General features: G+C 46.4%; 2 protein-coding genes and 1 long non-coding RNA gene across 5 annotated transcripts in view; 1 reads left to right on the forward strand and 2 right to left on the reverse strand.

Annotated features, from left to right (window-relative positions):
- The window catches only part of Usp43 (ubiquitin specific peptidase 43), a 62,732-nt gene extending 56,113 nt beyond the window's left edge, over nt 1-6,619 (reverse strand). The window contains exon 1 of one of the 2 annotated variants that reach the window (XM_039084979.2): nt 5,998-6,501. In XM_039084979.2, coding sequence (XP_038940907.1) covers nt 5,998-6,501 — 504 coding nt within the window. Of the gene's footprint in view, nt 1-5,997 lie in introns of both variants that reach the window. The other variant, NM_001396024.1, reaches the window with a different exon arrangement.
- Nucleotides 6,620-6,711: 92 nt separating this feature from the next.
- On the forward strand, nt 6,712-8,214 carry LOC100911946 (uncharacterized). The gene is made up of 2 exons (XR_146185.6): nt 6,712-7,010; nt 7,678-8,214. It is a non-coding gene; the product is annotated as an uncharacterized LOC100911946 (long non-coding RNA).
- Nucleotides 8,215-9,211: 997 nt separating this feature from the next.
- Nucleotides 9,212-25,557, reverse strand: part of Cfap52 (cilia and flagella associated protein 52) — a 41,153-nt gene continuing 24,807 nt past the window's right edge. For both annotated transcript variants that reach the window (NM_001100968.2, XM_039085974.2), the window contains 8 exons: nt 24,717-24,817; nt 23,812-23,982; nt 20,647-20,795; nt 16,573-16,718; nt 15,596-15,747; nt 12,019-12,121; nt 10,854-10,965; nt 9,212-9,701 (listed from right to left, as the gene is read on the reverse strand). In NM_001100968.2, the coding sequence (NP_001094438.2) occupies nt 9,526-9,701; nt 10,854-10,965; nt 12,019-12,121; nt 15,596-15,747; nt 16,573-16,718; nt 20,647-20,795; nt 23,812-23,982; nt 24,717-24,817 (1,110 nt within the window). In that variant the 3' untranslated portion in view covers nt 9,212-9,525. The remainder of the gene's footprint in view (nt 9,702-10,853; nt 10,966-12,018; nt 12,122-15,595; nt 15,748-16,572; nt 16,719-20,646; nt 20,796-23,811; nt 23,983-24,716; nt 24,818-25,557) is intronic.

Here is a 25,557-nt window from a genome sequence, read left to right on the forward strand (position 1 = left end):
TCTAAACAGGTCTTCATATTCACACAGCAAGCACTTTACTAAGTTATTCCTTAGTCCTTTTGCTAAATACCTTCAAAGTGTCCACTACCTGTCCTCCCTGAAGCTCTTGTCCTTTGATCACTGGGATTCCATGCACCACTGACCTCCGCTCCATCATTCTCCTTCCATACTCTCTCAAGTCACCTCACAGGAAAACACCCTTCTTACTGCTCCTTGGCTGACTGCATTGATTCTCAAGGCTTCCTTCTACTCTTTGGTAATGACCACACTGTGAGCAAAATTGACTTCCTAAAGTACAATGTGTGTAGCTCCTTCATCAAAATGCTGGCTGTGGACATCTTCATCCTGATTACTCCCTTCAGGGTCTTCCCCTAAGTTTCTGGGTAGCCAGCCCCTCAACTCCAAATATCTAAAACCCCGCCCTTTGTCTTGGCATTGGTATCTCTCAGAAGCTCACTCCCAGGAGCAGACTAGGACTGAACGTGTCCCCAGGCCCCATGCCTCTTTTTCTCCCCTACCTTAACCTACACTATTGAGTTCAAACTACTGCTCACCTAGAACAGATGAGTTGATATCTGAGTAGATGCCATGCCCCTTCCTCCCTGGCCCTCTAGGAACTTAATAAATCAGACCAATCTTCCTGCAGCCCAGCTAATATAGCAAACCCTTCCTTATCCTACTGTTCAGCACAAAATAGTTCAAATTCCTTCATTGCTCAGGTACCAAACTCACATCTTCTCTACTCTCTTGTCTCTGTCTCTGTCTGTCTTTGTCTCTCTCCCCACTCTTCTCCGCTCCTCCTCTCTCACCCCCACAAAGATCTCCTACAGCCCTGTAGCCCAGATTCAAACTCACTAGGTAGTCAAGGATGACCTTGAACTTACAACCCTCCTGTCTCCACCTCCCTAGCACCAGGATTACACTATCATGTCTACCTCCCCCCTGTTTCAAAGTTCCAGGTTAAAAAGCCACTCTGGTACCCCAAACCTAGTTCTGGCTTCTATGGACTACACCAACACTTTAGTCTAGCCTCCCACACGAGTTCTGTCCCCTTCAGTTCATTGTGAATTCTCTTCCTCTTAGCCTGGCCACCTCACAACCAAAGCCTCACAAAGAATTTGACAACTCCAAGAAGACAGATAAGATGGAATCTTTAACAAACTGTGTAGAGCCAGGGCCCTGGCTCGGCAGGTAAATGCACTCGCTGCCAAGCACAACAACCTAAGCGAGCATTCAATCCCCAGAGCCCATGGTGGAAGAAGAGAACCTACAAACTGTTCTTTGTCCCCTACAAGTACTGTGGAAGGTTGGCACCCACATACATGAGCGTGCCTATCCCCCCATGCATGGGTGTACATGTCCCCCCCATGCACAATTAATGACAATAAAAATCAAACTTAAAAATTAAAATCTGCATATATATACATATATAGAAATATAGATATAGATAGATAGATAGATAGATAGATAGATAGATAGATAGATAGATAGATATCTCAATTCCACTTTGGAGAACACAACTCAAGGAGAGATATAAGCACAGATAACTCTCTCCATGAACCATGATTATTGGCAAGAAAGCTAGCTGTTGTTTGTCACACCTGTACCCAGTACCCTGAAGGCTGAGGCAGGCTGAGGCTGGATGATCTTAAGTTTCAAGCTAACCTAGGCTATATAGCAAGATTTTTTTCTCAAAAAAAAAGGGGGGTGAGGGACGGGGTTAGGTGTTAGCTCAATATGGAGGGCTTGCCTAGCCTGTGTAAGCCCAAGGTTGGATCTCAGCACCATGAGGCTGTACTGGAGCTAAAATACTCAAAGATGAGCAGTGACGTTTGGGACGTTTATCTACAACACAGCATAGCTAAGCCCTCGATGTGAATGTGTGCCTGCATGGGTGTATGAGAGATAATATGTGTAAGTGTGTGTGTATGTATACATGTGTGTATGTGAGTATGTGTATGTGAGTTTATGTGTGAGTGTGTTTGTGAGAGTGTGTGTGTGGATGTGTGGGTGAGAGAAAGAATGCGTGTATGCGTGTGAAGGAGTGTGTGTGGGTGTGTGAGAGAAAATGTGAGTATGTGAGTGTGTGTATGTGTGAGTATGTGAGCGTGTGTGTGAGAGAGTATATGGGTATATATGTGAGTTTATATGTGTGTGTGTGTGTGTAAGAGTGCATGTGTATATGTATGTATGTATATGTGAGTGTGTGGATGTGAGTGTGTGTGTGTGTGTGTGTGTGTGTGTGTGTGTGTGTACATGTGAATGTATGTGTGTTCTCTCCCAAACCCTGGTGATTTTCAACATATTTCTTCCAGTTATTTAATAATAGCTATAGCCATTTTTCTTCTGCCAATAGTTTTTGCTGTTTCCATTTCTCCTACTGTTTTATCCACAACTATCAAAACAAAAGTGAAGAAACTGGGGATATAGCTCAGTAGTAAAGCACTTCCCTAGTGTGCTAGAGGCCCTGATTTTAATCCTTAGTACCACCAAAAAGAAAACGAGGAGTGAATCTTTGTTTCTTCAGGAACATCAGAGTTCAAGGTCATTGTCCACTTAGTGAACTGGAGACCAGCCTGGGATATTTGAGACCTCTCTCCAACAGATCAATAAAGCAATAGAAAAATTTATAAGTTAAAATGAATAAAAGGAAGTGCCTCTAGCACATTGTCTACCTAAATTTGATTTTAAGCACATAAGCTAAGAGAAATTACAGATGGCTGAAACCCTTATTTTAACCATAGAAAAGCTGGAAGACCATAAAATAGAATACATATGGAAAAGTATGATGTATCTGGGTGTGGTGGTACATGCCTGCAATCCCAGCAAGGAGACTGAGACAAGAAAACCCTGAGTCCAGACCAGCAGGTTACACAGTAAGACTCAGTAAAAAACAAAACAAAACAAAAAAACCACTTGATGTTTGCAAAAAGACAGGAGGTGAACAAATCTAAGGCTTCTAGTACTGGGATAGGAAAAAAGAAACAATTTGTATAAATTATTTGTAGAGATGTAGGACAGCAGCGGGGGTGGGGTTGGGGGTGGGAACAGAACCTTAAGAACAAAGCAGAACGGATCCACAAACAATGGAGGAGACCGTTCCAAGAATAGACTAGACAAGAAACACCGGAAGCCCTTCCACCTCTCTCCTAATCAAAAAGAGAAAAAACAATACGGTTTTTCTAACAAGTTAGTAAACTAGAGGCGTCCTTTACAAAGCCGGACCTCCACAGCAATAATGAGGTCTTAGAGCAACTGTGCTCAACCCTCCTGATGCTACGACCCCTTAATACAGTTCCTCATGTTATGGTGACCCCAAACCATTACTTTATTTTTGCTGCTACTTCATAACTGTAATTTTGGTACTTTTATCAATCTTAATATAAATATCTGTTCTTCCAATGGTCTTAGGTGACCCTTGTCAAAGGGTCTTTTGCTATCACCCCCCAACCCATCCTATTTGTGGAGGTCAGGTCAAGCCCCACCCTACTGGGCCCTTCCTGGGTCTAAAGTTAGCTAGACATCTTAAAAGACAATCACCTTAACAAGGTCAAATATCTAGTCTTCCACTCTCCTCCCCTGCTCCAAGAGCTTTCATCAATGAATTTGGCAAAAGGATTCTCGGCCTGAGTTCCAACCCTGCTCCATCCGTCCCCTTCAACGCTATTTTCCCTTCCCAGGCCTAGAGTCGTTATACCCGTCTCCCATGTCCTTAGTTGACACTTTATCTTTCACAACCCAATTCAGGGTATAGGGTCCTCAGCAGGGAAGGCTGTGCTGCTCTTCCAAACAAGTCAAGTCCTCTTGCCACAACTGTCACAGCTTCTCGTGTGGTCCCTTTCCATTTTGACACCAGTTCTGAGGGACTGCATGACCACTGTGTTGGCATACATTTCACCTCTAGACAGTGAACCCCTGGGAGCAGTCCCTGCATCTGGATTCAGAGTTGTCACTCAGTCCCAAGATCTGGCTTTTACCCATCCCTCCTCACACAGTCCCTGTTTCCTAACAGAATGTCTCCACATTCCATAAATGTGTGTCGACTGGGTGAAGGTTTCAATACCCGTAAAAGAAAGCAGCACCGACCTAGATCGCCATCCCTCAGATTTAAAATCCATAATTCTAAACTCCATCCCACGCTCCGAGTTTGGCCACCTAAAAGTCCCAGGAAAACCCCAGATTATGTCTCCCTCGCTAACAACTTAGTTATCATTCGGTTCCTCCACTGGGAGCTCCCAGGCCCTGGGGATTCAGACAGCAAAAGAGGAAATCCTGGTGAGTCACTGGCAGTGACTGTGAATTTCAGTCCCTTCCAAGCTACTTGCCACTCTCGCTGCTGTAGTAACTGGGTGGGACGTCTGGTAAAAGAAAGCTTACCCAAAGATCACCTCCCTTCCTCCTCTAGGTCTCTCTGCAGGAAGGAAGTATAATTCTAGAATAACCACTTCCCAGGAGCCAGGCCCCTTCTCGGTGCTCTCTGTATAACCCACTTAACACAACCCCTCTATAATGAAGTAACTGTCATATACCTCGATTTTACAGATGAGAAATGATTAATCTGCATTAAAAATCATAGTGCCCCAGAGACCTTGCTCTTTCTGTATGTCCACCAACCAAATGTGCTCCTCTCTTCAGATAGAATCTATCACTGAATCTAGACGCTCACAAATTGGCTAGATCGTTCATACAGCAAGCCCAAGGGAATCCACCTGGCTCCATCTCCCCGGGGCTGGGACTGTATACAAGTCTACACTGAGATTACAGCGAAGATACAGGCCTGCCTTTTCTTTTTCTCCCTTTTTATCTGGGTTCCAGAGACTCATATCCTCAAGGCTTGTACGACAAGTGTTCTGTCAAGCACTGAGCCACTGCCCACAAGACCTTGCTCTTGACCACCACACTACACTGATTAGCGTATTTGAAAAGCAAATGTGGCTCAAAAGTGATAACAAGGTCATCTGTGTAACTAATGTGCTCCTTCAGGAACAGAGGTCAGAGAGAAAGGCCATGGTTAACATCCTTTCGGGTAACAGGACAGAGACTGTTTTCTCAGATTGAAACTTCAGAACCGCGTATGTATGTTTGTGGAAGGAACACTGACAGTCATATTCACCTGCCAGAGCTGCGCTTTTGCAGCAGGATGCAAGCCCTGTGCACCAATTATCAGGAACACTTTGCTTTCACGGGACTGCGACTCCACAATTGTGCTTTAACGCCATCTCATGACCCTGCAGCATCCCCAGCAAGGGGACTGTAATCTTGCAGATAATAAACACCATCTCCTGTTCACATTCGGCCGGGACTTAATATAAATTAAATTAAAGGATGCCATCTCTACTACAGCACTCTTACTTACTCCCTCTCCCTACTTTTGAGAGTACCTGGCCCCTGGGTTCTCAGCAGCCCCCCGGCTTAAATAATCCAAAGCCACTGCGTCTAAGGTCGTACATGATCTGAAGACCCTCAACTGCCTTCAGTACGCATCACCTTCAGGTCTATGCCCTTTCTACTTACTGATCACTCTCCCTGGATTCCTCCTAGATCTGGCCTGGTAGCGTCCTTCTCAGCATTCTGTTCTCCACCCTTGTATCTCCTCTTTCTCCAAGCTTGACCTTCAAGCTTGGACCTACTTCCCACTCTGCACCCTTCCAGATCTGAAGCTTTAAGTCACTCTGGCCGGCAAACCCACACTCCTTCAACAACTGCTTGTTAAACACAAAACTGCTCGACACACTTAAGGATGTCAGCTCTCTCCACCCCAGCTCAAAATCCCAGGGAGAAACTAATTTCTAAAGAAAACACTTGCAAGTGATAATGTAACACGTCGCCGTCACCTCAAAACAAAGGCGGTAACCCAAGGCTGGGCTGTTCAAGTTGTGTCTACCAAAGAGCTCTCCCCCCGCCCCCAAGAACCCGGCTAGGCTGAAGGTTCACATGCTTTTCAAGAACCGAAACCAGAAGGGTCGAAGGAGGCTGCTGGAGGCTGGCGCTGCCTACCTTGAACTCTGCGGAAAGTTGGGGCGTGTATTCGCGCGTCCAGAGCGCGCGCACCAGCGCCGCCAGCTGCTCGGTGACCTCGGCGCGGCCGGGCACCGCCCGGTAGCGCCCCAGCGCTAGGAACTCGGCCAGCAGGTCGGTGTTGCTGAGACACTGCACCACCGCGTTCATGAAACAGGTGTTGCCATGGTTCTTCAAGCCCTGAGCGCCGGGCGGACGCGCCCCGTCACCCGAAGATATCTGGGGTTGAGATCCCAAAGGACGATCTGGCCCTGGGCTGCCAGAAGAGGCTGGTGCCGGGCCCGGGGCGCAAGCAAAGCCCCCTTCTCCATCGCCATCGTAGGGGCTGGGCTGGGCCGGGGCCCGGGGCGGCGAGTCCCCCGAGCGGGAGCGGCTAACCAGAGCTAGCAGGAAGCGGTTAAGCAGACGGCGCAGGGAACGGCGGCGGCGGGGCCGGGGCGCGGGCGGCCCCTCTCCCAGTGCGTCCCCCACGCCCGGATCCATGCTGGCCACGCACGGTGGTCCGGGAGCGCAGCCCCCGGGACACGAGGTGGACCGGCAGCTCCCGGGTCCTCGCTGCCTCTCGGAGGCGCCGGGCGCCGGCTACCTGAGAGCCAGGTGTGCGGACACCGGGCGAGGGCGGAGCCAGGGGCGGGGCCGCCACACCACGCCCCGCGCGGGAATCCGGCCCTAGGGCTGCGCCCGCCGCCGGGCTCCCGCCCCCGCGGCTCGGGCTGGGAATGCACTTCCCCAGAGCCCGCCTAGTGGACTTCCCCGCCCTTCCTTCCCGCCTTGGAACAGGCCTTTCACCTCGGCTCGCCTTCCCCGCCCATCCCTAAACTGCGGAGACAATCCGGGGATGGAGCCTTCAAAAGCGCCCAGGGAAGCAAAGCACTGGCTTTGGCTAAGTTTCTGGTGGTGCAAGCCGGGTGAAGACTAAGAAAAATGACCGGCGAGCTGTGCCCCTGTTCATGCCCCGGTGTCCTGAGAGGCGAGCGCTGGCAGCTGTGCAGGTGAGGAGCCCAGGCTCAGGTGTGTGCGGTCAGATGGCGCCACCTCCTTGCAGCCTTTGCCTACACCCGTCACCCTAGGACCTGAATGGGGAGTGGGTGTATAGTGGGTTGAGAGTTTGTTTTCTTTTTCTTGCTGTTTTATTTTTTAATAACACGATAGGTTACAGTCATTTTCCAAAAACTTGGGAGACTTGATCGTCCTGGTTTTCATTGGTGAAGGGAGCTCGGAAAAGTTGAGGGTACGAAATGAGAGAAACCGGAATTCGACCCTCGCTGAGTGCACAGCAGAGTTCAGGTCCTTTACAACCCCAGTATTTGCTTGCCAGGAAGTTTTCCGGTTCTTAGGCGCGCCCCCTACTCGGTTGCTGCTTCACTCCTTCACGCAAAATCCTGACTGTGTCCTTACCCAATCAGAATTAGTTTGGCCTTGCCCCGCCCTTGATTCCCTGGGTAACCCTGGAGGCCTCTGCTCCTTTTATGCCTTAACTGTCAGGTTTATAATTAATCAGGCAAGGTCTTGCAAAATGAATTTCTCATCAGTTTGTAGCTCAAAAAAAGATCAGCAGCTTTCTGGAGTCAGAATTACATCAGAACCCCAAAATGTCACTTGCTATTTAATAAATAAGTGGTCATCATTTATTAAATATCCTCCTTGATCTTCACATAGGATTGCAGCAGTTACCTGGTGCCAAAAAGCTGCGTACGTCAAGGATAAAGAAGAAACTGTAATGTGGAGACGTGAAGTGTAAAAAGCCACCATTTACCTTCCTGGGAAAGAAATCCACCTGGTTGATTAATTTATAAGGTTCATTTCATCACCCTGCTGTACAGAAGATGTCGTGGTCATGGCAGACTCTGATAAATCATCTCCCATATTTCACCTTTGTGATCATGTCAAGATCCCCAGTAACTCACAGGGAGTTTTCATTTGGTAACACTTTAAGGGGTTTCTTGCTTTTGTTTTGCTTTGGGGAGTTGGTGAGAAGGAAAGGGGGTCTCTCCCACTTGTGTAGCTCAGGTTTGTCTGGAACTGTCATTCTCAGCCTTAGCCTCCTGAGTCCTGGAATTCTGGGTGTGTGTCTCCAGGCCTGGCTAGCACAACTTAAGGAAGCGTTGGTGTTTAACTCTGTGGGGAGTGCCACAATGCATTATCAACCACTTCAGCTCACTCACGACTCACAATAAATGTCTGAGCAGAAATCTATTCTTACTTGGCAAAGTCGAAAACTAGAGCTGAAATTGTTTTATGAGACTTGCTGTAAAGGCTAATTTTTGATAGTCACTTCGATCAAATTAAGAACCACCTGGGTGGGAGGGGGGCTGGAGAGATGGCTCAGCAATTAAGAGCTCTTCCAGAGGTCCAGAGTTCAATTCCCAGCCACCACATGATAGCTCACAACCATCTACAAAGGGATCTGATGCCCCCTTCTGGCGTGCAGGTGTACATACAGTTAGAGCACTGATTTTTTTTTTTTTTAAATCATCTGGGAGGGTCTTTAGGATATAATACAGCAAGTAAAGGTGCTAACTACCAAGCCTGATGACCTGAGTTGGACCTCTGTGAACCACAAGATGCAAAGAGAGAACTGACTACCCTGGATTGTCCTTGGGCTTTTAAATGTGTGTATTTTAAAAATCAGCTAGCGATTGAAGCATACCTCTGGATGAGACCGTAAGGGTGACTCTTTGAGAGATTACTAAAGTTGGTAGAGACTCATTCTAAATGTGAGTGGCACCATCACATGGCCTTGGAGGGAATAAAATGGGTAAGGCAAGCCCCCTGCCTTCCTCTCTTCCTAGCTTCAGTGACTGAGTATGTGTGCCTCACTGTGAGCTTCTCCTCAGGTGCCTGGGGGCAAAGCCACCATAGTTCAAACTCTGCGCAGCAATGAGTGCGAATAGGTTGCTGCTGTCAAGTATCCACGCAGACACAAGCTGTACAAAAGTTAATACACCTGCACAAAGACCTGGGTTCCAACCTGACTACCTATACCACTTCACCAATGAACTGATCATTTAAAGAGTGAGTTTGGGCTGGGGGGATAGCCCTGTGTGTGAGGCCCTAGTCCCATCCTCACCACCACATGCAGGTGATCTCTCCTCGTCTTATTTTTAGAAGGAACCAGCATCCCTCTCTGGGAACAGGTCAGGAGGAATGTCTGTGGACTTGGATTTTGTGAGACAGAGAAAAGAGATCATGGTCAGAGTATAGCACCTTCAAATTTATTAAAATATGAAAGAACTCATATATATACACACATATACATATATGTGTACATGTGTGTATATATGTATACTGAATAAAGTTTTTCTTTAGCATATTTCAATTTCAACATACAATTTAAGATAGTAAGACATATTGTATAAAGGAAAGAAGTAACTTCAAGATAAAGTATTTTGACTATAGAACAAAACTAGGTGTGAGAAATCAAAACCGGTTCTGGAGTTATCCAAACTTGGTCCTGGGCGGGACTGTGTTCAATATAGGGTGGAAGCTGGGGAGATCCAGAGCGCTTCATGAAGCAAATGGGTATTTCCACCTCAAGATGGCTCCGTCTGCGCTCACACTGACGATATACTGGTTTCCTGGACTTATCCGGATGCCCATGATGTTGCCACTGTGTCCCACCCCAACATGAGTCACCTCGCCCTCGTTGTAGTCCCAGACTTTGATCAAATGGTCGTGTCCACCTGAAAAACAATCACACAGTGTTGCTCAGGGGGACTTGTTAAACAGCCCTGGCCTCACGGAAGCGCTTCATTCTCAACACAGTGTCTCATGTGCCAACTCGAAGGAAGGAAAATCCATATTTATGTAAAGCTTTTTTTGATCTAAAAAAAAAGATCTATGTATGTTCTAGTAAATTTAGAGTGGAAAGGAACGTAGAGCCCAGCACTAACCACTAAATACACCAGCATTGCATCCCTCCATTCTTCACCAGGGTAGAGGTGCAGGCACATTGACGGGTTTCCCAGTGTATGCAGTTTGGGATCTTTTTTTTGTTTTGTTTTGTTTTGTTTTGTTTTTTGAGGCAGGTAAATGTATTACAGGTAAGGTAATGTATTATACATCTCTGTGTAATAGCCCGAGCTGACCTGGAACTTGCTTTGTAGACCAGGCTGGCCACCAATTCACAGAGATCCCCCTGCCTCAGCCTCCTGAATAAAGGGATTAAAGGTGTGTGCCATGTCTTTTTTTTTTTTTAAGTCAATGTGCTTATGAAACTTTAAGTTACTTGAAACACTTATAAATGTCCTTGAGAATCAAAGAGCCTGACAGGAAATCGTATCAGTGCTGTTCCTGTGGTTGTGACCTGAGGGAAGTGCCCTCAGAGAAGTTGGCAGGTTTATTCCTGGGAAGGAGTTGAGACTGAATTCAACCGCAAACAAACAAAGCAAACTGATGGTTAGGAGCCGAGTGAAAAAGAGAGCAAGTGATCTACCTATTATCCTGGCCCTCAGGAGCCTGAGGCAGGAGGATCACTAATTCAAGGCCAGCCTGAGCTACATAGAGTAAGGCCCTATCTCAAAAACAATCAAAGCAAACAAAAAATGAATAGAAAAGCAAGTAGAAGGCTTGGGATGATTAAAGCCTCATTTCCGCCCCAAAGAGCTAACATAGCCATGTAAAGCTTGGCTTTTCTCTGTGCCCTGCACAAATGTCTTCCTTCATTGAAGTGTAGCTTTTGGACAGTTCCAGCTAGGGTGGTGGGCTGTTCTGGGCTGAATCTAACCAGGATGTCCTTGAGACTCTCTACTAGCTCTTCTGACTGCCCTCCACCTAAGGGTTTCTTGTCCTGGAAATAAGACACCCATGGTGTATTTATATTATCCAAGACTAACCTGTAACAAAGTGTTCTCCTTCCTGAGTGATATCCATGCCGTTGACGGACCCAGACAAGGAACCTTCCAACTCTCTGATTACTGACCCATCAAATACTTCCCAGTAAGCAATCTGGAATGTGGGAGAGAGGAGTTAGACAAGAGTCGGTGCGGTGGAATCATCCACACACATGCTAACAAAAGATGCCTCCACTTTATATAGAAGGTAGCAAAAATACACCACCGGAGGGGGCCAGTTGGAATTATAAATAGGCCATGGCGAGGGGGTGGAGGAACCATTTCATTATTTTTAGTATTGGTTTTGAAATTCTCATGCTATTTAAAGACATGTTGATATGCGATAAACCTGGGCTGCGACAGAGATTTTTGATAAGGCGAAGCAGATTGAGTCTGCTGCCACATGTAAAATACAGAAGAGCCACTGATGGTTCTGCTCCTGCGACCTAAGGAGAAGGCCAAGCTGCAGGCCTAGTGGGAGGGAAAGTTCTTTCTGGGGGATGGGGAATGAGAGTTCTGGAGACTGGGCTTTGCTAATCTCTCGCCCCCACCCCACCCCGCCCCGCCTGGCTCCCCGCCCCGCCCCCGCCCCGCCCTGTCCTGTGACTGGACTGATCTCTTCTTGCACCCACCCCAACCTCCACCCCTCATGCCTCCCGTCTTTATCCACAGCCAAAGCCAAACTACAACTTGGCTTTGTGGCCTAAACTAGCAATATATTCATTCCAGAGGGTGAGATTTAAAGAACCTGAAAACCTAACCTTGGTCCCTGCCTGGGAAGGGAAACTAAGTGGGGAGCAAGAAGAGACAGTTGCTGAGAGGAGGATGCTTTGCTCTGACTGCACTGTCTGTGTGGGGCCAGAGAATCACCCTTGGGGGCCAAAATGCCAACATGCTCCAGCCCCTGTGACACCGTTTGCACCTAACCTATGCATATCCTCCACCTGCGTACTTTAATAAATCATCTCTAGATCGCCTAGAATACTGTATCACATCATGCAAGCACTATGTGAACAGCTGATACACTGTTTAGGACGTAATGACCTAAAAGATTGAGTAAAGATGCAGTTCACCCCCAAACCCCACCCCAAGCAATTTCCAGGCATTTACTCCTGATTGAATCTTCAGACAAGGAACTCTGGGCTGTGGAGGGCCGTCTGCACCCTACCTTCCGGTCTGTGCCGCTGGTGATGATCTGGAATTCTTCCGGGTGGTAACAAACACACTGGAAAAGGGTGTTGGCCAGGATCATCTGATTCCTTCTGAGTCGCCTGAAAGTAAATTCAAATGCTCTGGAATCCACTTTGCCTCCCCTAAAAAACACTTTCTTATTATGCAGTATGCAGTTGGGCCAGCTCAGAGGGGGTTGGTTTTTCTTTGACTTCTCATGCAGATCACACAATAGCACTTGGGTCGTTGTTTTTGTTTGGTTGTTGTTTTAGTTTTAGTTTTTATCTTGTTTGTCAAAACGGATGTCTGCAGCGCTGGAGAGATGGTTCAGTTTTTTAAGATCGTGTGCTGCTCTTGCAAGGGGCCCAGAGTTTGGTTCCCAGAATTGGCATCAGGCTACTCATAACTGCCTATAAATTTATTCCAAGAAATCTGATGCCCTCTTTTGGCTTCACATGTTCTCACACATCATTTTTTTTTTTTTTAATTTTTTTAAATAGACTCCTGGCTGTTCTGCCCTGTACTTATGTCTCCTGCCATCACATCTGTCAGTGATATTAAAAAGACATAGGCATGAAAAAGACACCGCCTGAAACTAGACCAGGAGAAAGTTCCAGAGAGAAGGATGGAGAAGAGGCTGATTCAGAGCCAACCCAGCGCCTCTCACACAATAACCTTGATTCTCAAGACCTCCCCTGGAAACTGAGTGACAAAGAGTGGGGAAAGCCTGTTTCAAAGGGGTATTGTGCCCATCCCTACCCATCTGGAGTCAGAAGGTTGGGAAGGAGGCCCAGAGATCTGTATCTGAAACCAGCCATTATTGTGTGGTTATTATGTGCATGCAAGTTTGAGAACTTAGACACCATAGAAAGACAGTATATTTCAGACTTTGATCGATTCAGGAATATGCATGGACTTTTCCACCTAAACATTCCGAATCTGAAAACTGGAAATCTAAAATGGTCTAAACTCTCAAACTTTTTGTCAGTATTAACATGATAATATATAAAAAGAAAAGAAAGAAAGAAATTAAGAAAGAAAGAGAAAGAAGAGGTTTTGGAGGACTTGGGGATTTCAGATTGGGATGTCTGTCCAGGAAGCCTGGCCGTATCTAGTGTGCTGGTGGCTGTCTCACAGGCCCAGCTCCTGACTGAAAATGCACACTCTGCACTTTCTTCTCATACAGAAGCTTTCAAGCACAGTATTTGAGCTGAAGATTTCTAAAGACTTTTGGCACAAATATTCCAGCTGCACAAAAGGAAGGTGTTAAAGATTTGCAGTGGTCACAGGCAGCCACTGAAATAAACTCAGATGCTCCTTCTAGGTACACACTTTCCCAGTGCGGAGGTCACGTGTCTATGGATACGGGCCTTGAATCAGCAACTCCACATGGGAACGTATTAGACATGAAGAAACACAGGTGCCCTCTAAATCTATTCATGAAAAGCCATATACAGAGTACTTGGGGGGCAGAGGCCTCATCTACATAGTGAGTTCCGGGATAGCCAGGGCTACATACTGAGACCTTGTCTCTGACAAAAGAAAGGGGGATGGGGGGAAAGAATATCCCAGAGACTGGAGACCCAAGTTGTAGTCAGGCCCGTCGTGTGTGTGTGTGTGTGTGTGTGTGTGTGTGTGTGTGTGTGTGTGTATGTGTGTGTATGTATGTGTATGTGTGTGTGTTTCCAGTGTGCATGCATGTGTGAATGTGCTTGTAGAGGCCAGAATTTGACATAGGCTATCTTCCTAGTCGCTCTCCACTTTGCATTTTTTTGAAGCAGGATCTCTCACTGACCCTAGAGCCACTGGTTCAGCTACAGCAACCCCAAGGGATCCTCCTGCCTCTACCCCCCAAGTGCTGAGATTCTAGGTGTCTGTCAGTCACCTGTGCACTCCTGTGCTTAGACTCTACAGTCTAGACTGTATCCACGGCCCTGCGTTTAGGTTTTTAATAAGTTAATTACAGGGGCTGGGGATTTAGCTCAGTGGTAGAGCGCTTACCTAGGAAGCGCAAGGCCCTGGGTTCGGTCCCCAGCCCCGAAAAAAAGAACCAAAAAATAAATAAATAAATAAATAAATAAATAAATAAATAAATAAATAAACAAATGGTCTGCTTTTGCCTTCAGTCCTTGCTCCCCTCTCTCCAAGCAGGAACAGTTCAGCTGGGCATGGTGACACACACCTTCACTCACAGCCACTTGAGAGGCTGATGTGGAAAGATCTCTTGAGCCAATGAATTCAAGACCAGCCTGGACAACACAATGGTACCCCATCTCAAAAGAGGAGGGACATAGTCTTTGACCGACTGTATCCCCTCTGTCCCTCTGTACTTGGTTCAGCCTCTTCAGACAGTTATCTGAAGGCTGTGCAACCCCAGGGGTGGTAGGAGGGTGATGGGTTGAAGGAAGATTGAGGGAAAGGGTTTGGTTCCAAAATAAAGACACAGGAAAAAAACTCAACAGCCAAAAAATTAAAAATCACCTTTGAAAACTCTCCGAATGGCTCCTATGGTGACGTCCACATGTTTGGGACTGAATAGTTTGGCACTGCCGTCTTTGGGTCTGTGACTTACAATGTAAATGGTCTCTGGGAATGTGGCCAGCAGAAAATGCCCCTCCCAGTGCTCCCTCCCAGGGCAGGCTCATGACCTAGCAGGATGACAAGAGGGACAACTTGCCCTGTAACTTTCCTTGTTAATTTGCAACATTTAAGTTGAATGGATTCACATTAAGTCATGCATCACCACATACATCTGGAAAACTACTTCCCTGTCTGCCCAGAAACGTCTGGTATTTAGTTCTTCCTGGAGTCCATATTTTTCCTATTGGAATCTATAGCCCTAGGACAACCAAGGAGACCAAGGCGTCCTCGGAACCTTTTGCCACTGTGATGGTTAGTCTTCACTGTCAACTTGCCTGGATTTAGCATTACCTGGGAGATATACACTTGGGCACATCTGTAAGAATGTTTCCAGGTAGGGACAATTAGAGTAGGATAGACCATCTGGATGCCCTATTCCTTTACCTGGGATTCTTGACTGGATAAGAAGGAGATTGTGGGACTGGAGCTCTGACTCAGTGGTTAAGAGCACTGGCTGCTCTTCCAGAGGTCCAGGAGAACACACCTCCTAGCACCTACATGGTTGCTCCAACTGCAGGAGATCTGATGTCCTCTTCTGGTCTCCGCAGGCACCAGGTGTGCATATAGGACATAGATGCACATGCCCCTAAAACACTCACACATGGAAAATAACCAGACACCCTTACGGGAGTAGGCAAGCCAAGTGTCACAAGCATTTCTCTCCCTCCTAACTGCAGGCAGACACCATATAACCAACAGCCTCCTCAAGACGCCTGCTGCTATGTCTCTCCACCATACTGGACTATCTTCTCAAACCATGAGCCAAAATAAACTCTTTACTCCTTAAGTTGCTTTTGTGAAATGTTTTCTCACAACAACGAGAAAAGAGACGAATACAACCTCTTGGGGATCTTTGCTTGTGTTCAGTAGAATGCTGGCATGTTTGGGTTTTTGTAAGCATTGTGCTGTCCTCCCTAACCATCCCAGGTACTTACACAAGGTCCCAAATGATGCATGTCCCGTCGGTGCTGGCAGTGACGCACTCCTCATTGTTCTTCTTCACCCTGATACAGGACACGGAAGACTTGTGCTCCTTCAGAGCCTCCTCCAACTTCTGAGTCTGGCAGCCTATCTGCCACACCCTCACCTGTGGGCACCAGAACACAGGCTAGGAACACAAAGGCAGGACTTTGGGAGGGATCAAGAAAGATACAGTGTTTCCCTCTCCGCTGGGTGGGACTTATTTAACTCTGTTCCCATTTCAGCCTGACAGGGTGGGAATGCAACACTTCCAGGCTAGAGTGTGTGTGAGATATGGCCATCTTCTCATGAATAGTGGATGCTGCTGCTGCTACCAGTCTCCAGACCTGCTTCTACTTTAGGAGAAAACAATCAGGCTCCTGCCATCAGAATCGATATTACAAGGGCCTCTGCTAAGCCCAGAGGAAGAGCCTGTCTCCTCACTTCTGCTGAGCCTTGCTCTCAAATTTCTCATGCCATCTGGAAAGCTCTTGATACCCAGAACCATATTTAAACTTTCACATCAGCTATTCAGTTTTAATCAATGGAAACCGATGTTATTCATCCTCAGAGGATCAAATAGCCATTGTTTTTTATATATCAAGAAAGAGTCTCTGAATTCTAGTGCAGGTACGTGTTTAAAAATGAAATGGAGATGCTGACGAAAGCATTTATGAGCTCTGCCTGCTCTTCTGGAAGACCTGGGCTTCATTCCCAGCACCCGCATAGCAGCTCACAACTCTCTGTAACTCCAGCCCCAAGGGATCCTATGCCCTCTTCTGCCCTCTTGTGGCACTGCACACACATGGCATAGACACATGTCATGCAAACATCCCTACACATAAAAATAAATAAATAAAACAAATAAAGAAAAGTGAAAAAGTGGATAGCCTCCTATGAGTTAGTTGCTCTAAATCAAAGTCTTTTTAAGAGTATCATTTTAGAACCGTACCTCCCCTTCTCCTCCACCGCTGATGATCCTTTTACAGTCACTGGTGGTAGCAATGGCCGTCACCCCGATCCTGTGAGCACTGTTAATGGTGTACATCAGACGACCTGACTCTGGAGCAAAGGCTCTGATTTTTCCATCATCCCATGCTGTCGGGAGAAGGAGAGGAAAGGCAGGTTAGCCTGGTCCGTCAATATACTCACCACTTTCTCTGCAGATTGACACTCTCCTGAATCACCAATAAGAGTGAAAACTGGAAGAAATGGTAGCAGCGGACTGAGAGGCTTGCCCTAGCAGCTGGCAATACTCGTGTGCCCTTCTCCCCAACCTCACAAACTGGTTGTACCCAGGAAGGGGAAGGAGGAGGTTTGACTGGAGTGCACCTGGTTGTAGTGGATCTCGAGCAGGGAAGGAGGCCTGTTCATTACTTGACTGAGTTCTAGACCTCTACCCTCATCCATGTAATTGTTTTTTGTTTTGCTGCTGGTTTTGGAGACAGTTTCTCTTTGTAGCCCTGGTTGTCCTGGAACTCACTCTGTAGACCTGGCTGGCTTTGAACTCAGAGATCTGCCTGCCTTTGCCTGCCTTTGCCTGCCTATGCCTACCTCTGCCTCCCAAGTACTGGAATTAGAGGCGTGGGCTACACCTTCTGGTCACCCACGCATCAGTTCACAGTTCCAAATAACCTCTGCCTTCTCATCTCCCTGTCCTCATTGTTATTTGAGACAAAGTTTCATTATGTAGCCCAGGCTGCTCACTCTTAGTTCTCCTGCCTCCTAAGTCCCCCACCTTTAAATCCTAGACTCCTTCTCTGATTCTCACCATTTTGCTGCCTCTATGAAAGTTGTCACCACCCATGCAGTTGCTCAAGCAAAGAACCTCAGAGTCACCTTTGATACTCACTTTCCAAACACACAACTTAGTGCAATGGTCAATCCATCAGGAAGTCCAGTTATCTCCTCTGTTAAAATACCCAGCCTCTGATCTTCCCCAACCTCAGCTGGCGCCACCCCATTCCAGCTACGATGGCGATGAGTCCTCTCAATAGCTCCTTCCCTGCACTTCTGCTTACAATTAGTGATCTATCAGGGGTTGGGATGCACTTTTTAAAAACCAACTCATCTTTCTGATCAAGACCTCCCCAAAGTTTTCCTCACTGTCCTAGAATTAAAATCCAACTTTAAAAAAAAATATGGATTTTTTTAAAAGCATGTGTACATGTGTGGGCGTGTGTACCTGTAAATGCAGGTGCCCAAGGAGGGAAGAAGAGAGCATCAGATCCCCTGGACCTGCCTGAGTTAAGGAGTGTTTGTGAGCTGCTTGGCGTGGGTGCTGGGAACTCTGCAAGACCAGTATGTACTTTCCAGCCCCCAAATCCAACTCTTTAACCTGAACACTAACTCGTACCTGGGGCCACGCCCCTCCTGTAACTGATGAGCTCCGGATGCGCTGATATTCTTGCTAAATATATCACATGATTTCCCACCTCCGAACCTCTGCACTTGCTGTTGCCTCCACCTGGAATACCTTTCCTCCCAGGGTTGTGTGCAGCAGGCACTTGCTGTGAGTCTTAGTGTTGTCTCTTGAGCCCAAGGTGGATCTCATTTCAGCAAAGACTTGAGGAGATGAAAGGGAAGGGAGAGGCAAGCCATGGAGGTATTTGGAGGAAGAACATTCCAGGCCAAGAGAACAGCTAAAGTAAGGACCCGTATGCTGGTGTGTTTGTGGAATGCCAGGCGGTGGGGGAGGGGAGCAGGTTGAGAAGAAGAGATAAGAAGTAGGGAGTGGAGTAGAGAAGGCCCCACAGGGACTCGCATGTGATTGCTGGGACTTTGTCTTTGTGGGGCGTGGAGGGGGGAGGCTTGAAAAGCCCCGCAAATGGCAAGACCTAATTTAACATTTTAAAATAGATTTTTGGTTTGCAGGTAGAGATGGACTGGGGAGAAGGTAGGTAGGTAAGAGCAGAGGCAAGCAAGGGCAATAAAAACTACTGAAGAGATCTAGAAGCGTGGCCAATGGCAAAGACCTCGGTGGAGAAGGTGACCAGAGAGGGACATGGCTGTCCTTTGAGATGGAGCCACTGGAGCACGTGGATAATGATGTAAGAGAACCAGAGTAGGGATGGGGATGACTCTAAGATCCCCTTGTCCAAGGACTTCTCAGTTCTGGGTACAATGTAAACCACTCAGGGGAAAAGACATGAGGGAGGGGGAGCAGACAAGGAAGAAACAGAGCCAAGAAAAGGAGGAATGGGCTCCCAGTTCTCTGTTTTAACAGCTTCACTCACATCAACTTGGCTTTCCCCTGATGTAAACTAATACATTTATTTTTGACTAATGGAGAAATTTGATATAGGTTACTTATAAGATGATATTAAGAAACTATTATTTCATAGGAAAATATTTTTAGAGACATACTGAAATATTTAGAGGAGAAATAATGTGGTATCTACCATTTGGGAGGGGGTTTGTTTCTTGACTCGTGGTATCCTGTAGCCTGGGCTAGCATCAACCTTATTGTGTAGCCAAGAATGATCTTGAACTCCTAATCCCCCTGTCTATATCACCCAGTGCCAGAATACTAGGTGTTCACAACTGTGCTCAGCTCAGAGCATCTACTGTTTATGTTAAAACATTAGCTTGGGGCCAGAGAGATTCAGAGCACTGACTGTTCTTACACAGATTCCAAGTTCAATTCCCAGCAACCATATGGTAGCTCAGAACCATCTGTAATGTGATCTGATACCCTCTTCTGGTGTGTCTGAAGACAGCTACAGTGTACTCATATAAACAAAATAAATAAATCTTTAAAAAGAAACAAAAAAACCCCATTAGTTTGGCATAAACTGTATCTTAATTTTTTTTCTTTTAAAGACTGGAGAGATAGCTCAGTGGTTAAGAATACCAGGTTCTCTTCCAGAGGTCCTGAGTTCAATTCCCAGTAGCTATATGTCTATGACTCCAGTTACAGGGAATCCAGTGGTTTCTTTTGTCTCTGTGGACACCAGGCAAGCATGTGGTACACATACATGCAGGCGAAACACCCATACACAGAAAAATAATAAACAAACAAACAAACAAACAAAGAAAACTCCTTTTACCAATATTTGGGAGGCAGAGTTGGGAAGATCAGGAGCTCAAGGCCATCCCCAGCTACATAGCAGGTTCAGGACCAGTGTATGTTACATGGGACCCTTAGAGACAACAACAACAACAACAACAACAACAGCAACAACAACAGCAAAACAAAACTACCTGCATGCACATAGAGCCGTGTGCATGAATGTAAAAGTAAAATAATTCTTTAAAGCATTTCTTAGTTTGAGTTGGATTTTTCTCTCTTATACAAACAAGCTCGAAGCCAAGGTCCTATTCATCCTAAGCCTCCGATCCTCTCAGCACCAACTATTTTTCCAACTAAGGAAAATATCCCTGGTAAGTGGAGTCATTTAAGAGACATAGTTCATCCCAGCTAGGAAACCTGCAGGTAGAAGGGAATGCCAAGAAAGGACTAGACCCTGAGGGACTGCTTTGGGAGTAGACCAACACTTTCATATATCAGATATCTTGCATATCAGATATTTACATCATGATTCATAACAGTAGGAATTCTACCATTAGTAAGTAGCAACAAAATAATTCTATGGTCACCAAAATAATTTGGTGTGTGTGTGGGGGGGGACTGTCACCACAACATGAGGAACTGTATTAAAGGGTTAATCAGAGGAAAAGTCAAGTGAATCAGAGTTAAGGCTGCTGAAACAGAGACCTAGGAGCCCATCCCCCCTTTTCTTGGCTCTGCCTCAGGAAGGTTGAGAACTATTGCCCTTAAGGGAAGGAGGCTGGATAGCAGAAGGCTGCCCCTGCATCCACAAACAGACACCAGTGGAGAATAAGAATGGTAAGAATGGAAACCTCAGCCAGAACCTGGATCCAGACCTCCACTGGAAGCAACTACCGGATGTTCTGCTGTTTGGTTGCTGGTTTGAGACAGGGTCTTACGGAGCACAGGCTGGCCACTAGAAGTCAAGGACAGCATCCACCTCTTAAGCATGTGCCACCACACACATCCTGTTACCTGAGATGATGCTCTTGCCATCTCTCATGAAGTCGATGCCATGGCAGGTCATGTTGGGCACAGTGATCCGAAGCAGCTCCCGTTTGGACATTGTGTGCCACACCCTGATGTCTTTCTTGGCACAGGTGGCAAACAGCTCAGCAGTGCCGCTACAAAAGGAGCCATCGGGAGGTAAGAGGTGCATGCGGCCAGCAAAGATAACAGCATTTGATGTGCATTGGGTATTAAATGTGCCGCTTGAGGGTGTGGGGCGGCGTGCATGCCCTTTGGAGGCAGATTACCTAAAGGCGGGATGTTAGAGATTTCTTGTGTGGAGAGACACCCAATTCCTCACATTCTCTAAGGGAAAATCTTTCGTAATCTTGGAACAAAGTTTTCATAAAGAGAAGGCTGATTTAAAATCTTTCTAAATCTTGATTGACTTGGAGACATAGCCACATTATTTCATTTTAAACTACTTTGGGGGGTTGGTTGACACACACACAAATATCTGTGTATGTGAGGTGTATGTCTGGATTAGTCCGGAGGCCTGTGTACACCTAGCCAAGTAGCATTCCTTGAGATAAATATATATCCACGGAATATCTTCATTTAAAAAGCAAATTCCAATGAAGCTGAAGTCTTGTTAAGATTACAAGGAAGAAAATAGCAACACGGTCAAATTCATATTTGCATCCTTTTTTGTTTAGTTCTGGGAAAATAAGGATCTGTGAATAAAGAAAAGTATCCTTGAGTAATTGGTCAGTCAGGCTGGGACGGAAGTGGCCACTTGTAAATGGGATATAGATCACTGAGGTGTCAGATGATTGTGGATTGCTCTAATTTTTATACAAAGGGGAGTGGTGTTAAGGTAACAGAAACCATCTGATTTGTAAGCTCCCTGTAGCCTCTAGAAAAGCTAACTAATCTACACATTCCTCAAGGCCTTTCTCTACCCTAAACATGTTTCAGAAGTATTCGAGTCTCTCCTGTTTTAAGGTTTACTCACTTTAGAATTAATAGGGGGAATAAGTAGACCCTTCTGCACACTTAAGAGTTGTGTGTGTGTGTGTGGAGTTGAAATTAGGTGGCAAAGGAGTATGCCCAAAAATTGCCCTCTGACCTCCACATGTGTACCATGGCACACATGCAAATGTACACACACACACACACACACACACACACACACACACATGCATGCACAATTAAATTAATAAAGTGTAAATACAACTAAGAAAATGAAGCCATACAAAACCCAAATAGGTTGACATTACATAAAATTGAAAATATAGGTTTAAAAAATATCTTCATAGAGGCTGGAGGAATGGCTCAGTGGTTAAGAACACACGAGTCTCTTCCAGGGAACTCAAGTTGAGAAGTTTACAATTTTGTGTTAACTCCAGGGCCAGGAGATCTGATACCTTCTTCTGGCCTCTGTGGGTATGTGTATACACACACACACACACACACACACACACACACACACACACACACACACACACACACACGAGACAGACAGAAAGACAGAGAGACAGAGAGAATAAAATCTTTAAGTTTATCCTTATAAAAAGCACTAAACCCAGAAAATTGTATACACTGATTCCATCAAATTGCTTAAAGGAAATATTGAACTTGGTTAGAAAGTGACCCACTTTCCGGTAAAGATTCGCTTCAATGGGAAGCACCAGCTCCTCTCTCTTAGGAAATCCTGAAGACCTGAGCCTGAAGGACTTAGGAACCAAAGCTGCAGCTCACTGCATGGGGGTCTGAGTTCCGAAACAGGCTTGCATCTGAGGAACAGCAGTCCTGGTGTCTGAAGCTCAAGCTAAACACAAGAGGCTCAGAGCAAAAACTGCCTGGCCAACTTCTCGGGACAGACTTTGCTAAATATGACAAAGTGCCAGGAGGCCACAGGTGTCCATCACCTTACAAAAAAAAAAAAAAAAAAAAAAGCAGAGGGTGCCAGATCAGGGAAACAGGGACGCCAACAAACGACTGGGATAAATTGTGAAAACAGATGAACAGATATTGCATGGTGACGCCCGCCTATGATCCCAGTGCTCAGGACACAGAACCCGGAGGATCCGGAAAGAGTTCAAGTCTCCAGCCAGCCTCAGATACTGAGGCCCTGTCTTAAACAAAATTCAGCCTGAGAAGAGTAGGTTGGTGGGTCCCCCCCAACCCCCCGCCCAGATAGCATTGGGAAATCACAGAAAAGCTCTCCTGGGAATGTGCACTTCCAGTGATGGGTTTACTCAAGAAGTCAGCATTTTCCCATGTATCTTGTGTGCACGTGTGCTTTCGCCACAGCAGGCGAGTGGAGGTTGGAGGGCATTGTGGGAGAGGTTCTGGTGCTCTCTGGTGCTCTGAGGAGTCACTTAAACTGAGCTTGTCAGTCAAGTCCTTTACCCAGGAAGCCGTCTCACTTGCACAAGCACTTTAAACGTGTATCACACTTGCCAGTATTTTGAAAACCATCCAAAGTAGAGGAAGGAAAACAAAGGTAACTGTGGGATAAAGGCAATTTTTAAAAACCCCGTTAGAGGGGCTGGGGATTTAGCTCAGTGGTAGAGCGCTTGCCTAGGAAGCGCAAGGCCCTGGGTTCAATCCCCAGCTCCGAAAAAAAAAAGAACCAAAAAAAAAAAAAATCCCATTAGAAGGCTGGAGAGAGGGCCGGCAGTTAAGAGCACTTGCTGCTCTTCCAGAAGACCCGGGTTCTGATTCCTGATGCCCACACGAGGGCTCACAATAGTCTGCAACTCCAGTTCCGGGAAATCTGGTGTCCGTTTCTGGACTCTGAAGCCACTGCATGCGTGCAGCCAAAACACTCATAACCCTTAAAACAAAAATAAATGAATCTTCCTAGGTCCAATAAAATAATTCAGTACACTTGAAAGTTTGATCAGGAAAATAATGCTATTAAGGAATCTCGAAAGCTATGCGCACTGCATCAAATCTCTACATTCTGGGCTGGAGAGATGGCTCAGCGGTTAAGAGCACTGATTGCTCTTCTAGAGGTCCTGAGTTCAAATCCCAGCAACCACATGGTGGCTCACAACCATCTGTAATGGGATCTGATGCCCTCTTCTGGTGTGTCTGAAGACAGCAACACTGTACTCACATACATGAAATAAATAAAATCTTAAAAAAAAAATCTCTATATTCTAATGGTCCTCTTCTACTTACAATGGAAAGACGATGTCCTGGACGGCTTCAAAGTGACAAGTTGCAATGAGAGTCTCTTTGAAATCGGTGAAGTTAACTCGGTAGATGTGTGATTCTTCTGTTCCTACAAAAAACTGGTGTCCTTCTCCTCGGAGCGTGATAGAAGTGATGCCACCTTGCAGCTGGAGTTTCCTTTGGGGTAAGGCACAGAAGTGAAGCAGAGTCACCCAACCAGCAGGCATTTGCCCACCTGATTGGAGAGGACACTGGTTAGTCATGTGGTATGGGATGGGCCCAAAAGGAGGTGACACAACTGGGAAGGCCTGAGTTATTCACAGGGTTGCCCACCCACAATTGGGAAGGAGGGGCTGACAGTGTAGGTTAAAATAGTGAAGGAAGGTCTGTTAGGAAGACGTGGTCTGAAACAGTTTGCACAAGGCAGGCAGACTCACGGGCACAAATGGTCAGCCTTACAAGTTAGAAGGATGCCTCATAGTTCTGGTATCATGTCCTAGTCTAGTGCACACACAAAGTCATGCACTTATCAAAAAGGCTGTGTGTCTCTGGGTTATGAAGAACAACTTTGGTTTGGTTTAACATGAACTTCTTCGTGGGAAAGAAACCACCAGCCCTGTGATTCCAGCTCCACACTTAATAGCAAGAGGAAATTCTTTAACCAGATATGCTTTTCTTTTAAACAGGACCTCACCGTGTAACCACGAATAGCTTGGAACTCTGTGTAGAACAGGCTGGGGAAAAAAGCCCACAGAGATCCACCTGCCTCTGGCTCCCGAGTGCTGGGATTAAAGGTGTGAGCCACAATTCCCACAATATGGTCCTTCCGATACCATCTAGTTGTTGGTTTTAAGTGGACCTCTCTCTAGTGGGTCTCCACCTACCCCAGCTCTGTGGTGTGTAGAACTTACTTGATAGGTTTGTAACTGGGGCTTTTACAGAAGATCAACAAGCCAGCTCCAGAGCCGACCAACAAACCACCCATCTTCAGGCACCTGAGAGCCGACACTCCCTGTGAGGAGAGACGATGCTGAGAAAGGGCTAAAGGGTTTGCCATTAAAAAGGGAGCACCTGATGCAGGGAGCCCGGCTGAGGGCACTTCAAGGCTGCACATAGTGTTTGGTGTGGATCATGATATACCTCCAGGTTGGCCAAGAACATCCAATGCCAACCATAAGTTCATGTCTTAAGAAGTAGCCTTCCAGGTCTGCAAGCAGTAGTCAAGCTCCGCCATCCTTCCTCCCTAAGATCACCTGTACATTTGAACGTACTGGAGAGTAGAGCTCTGACATCCAGCCCCTCGAGCTCAGCTGCAGCAGGAGGCAGAAGCACGGCCGCCTTAAGCTGGTTCTTCAGTTGCCATGGTTTCCACCAGAATTTAATTCATACAGATGCAGGGTCGGATAGAACAACCAAAGACAGCACAGGACAGTTCCTACCATGGGGTGACTATATTTTCTGAACTGAGGCATATGGTATACAATCTTACCAGTAGTTGGAAACGAATATAAGTTCCAGACAGTCTCCTACCACATGAGGGAATGGTGGCCAATTCATAGTGAGATCCATAAAGGTTCTAATTTAAAATGTGCAGGAGTGCCATGGTTTGAGTGTCCGCCCCAACAAGTATCAGTGGTGGAACCTACACCCCAGTGCAAAAGTACAGGAGAGTAGTCAGTGCCTTAGGAGTAGTTTAAGAACCAGGTATGATGGTGTACAACTTTGATCGCAGCAACAGGGAGCCAGAGGCAG

This window comes from Rattus norvegicus, chromosome 10 (genome assembly GCF_036323735.1).
Source record: "Rattus norvegicus strain BN/NHsdMcwi chromosome 10, GRCr8, whole genome shotgun sequence".
In the NCBI taxonomy this organism is placed as follows: Eukaryota; Metazoa; Chordata; class Mammalia; order Rodentia; family Muridae; genus Rattus; species Rattus norvegicus.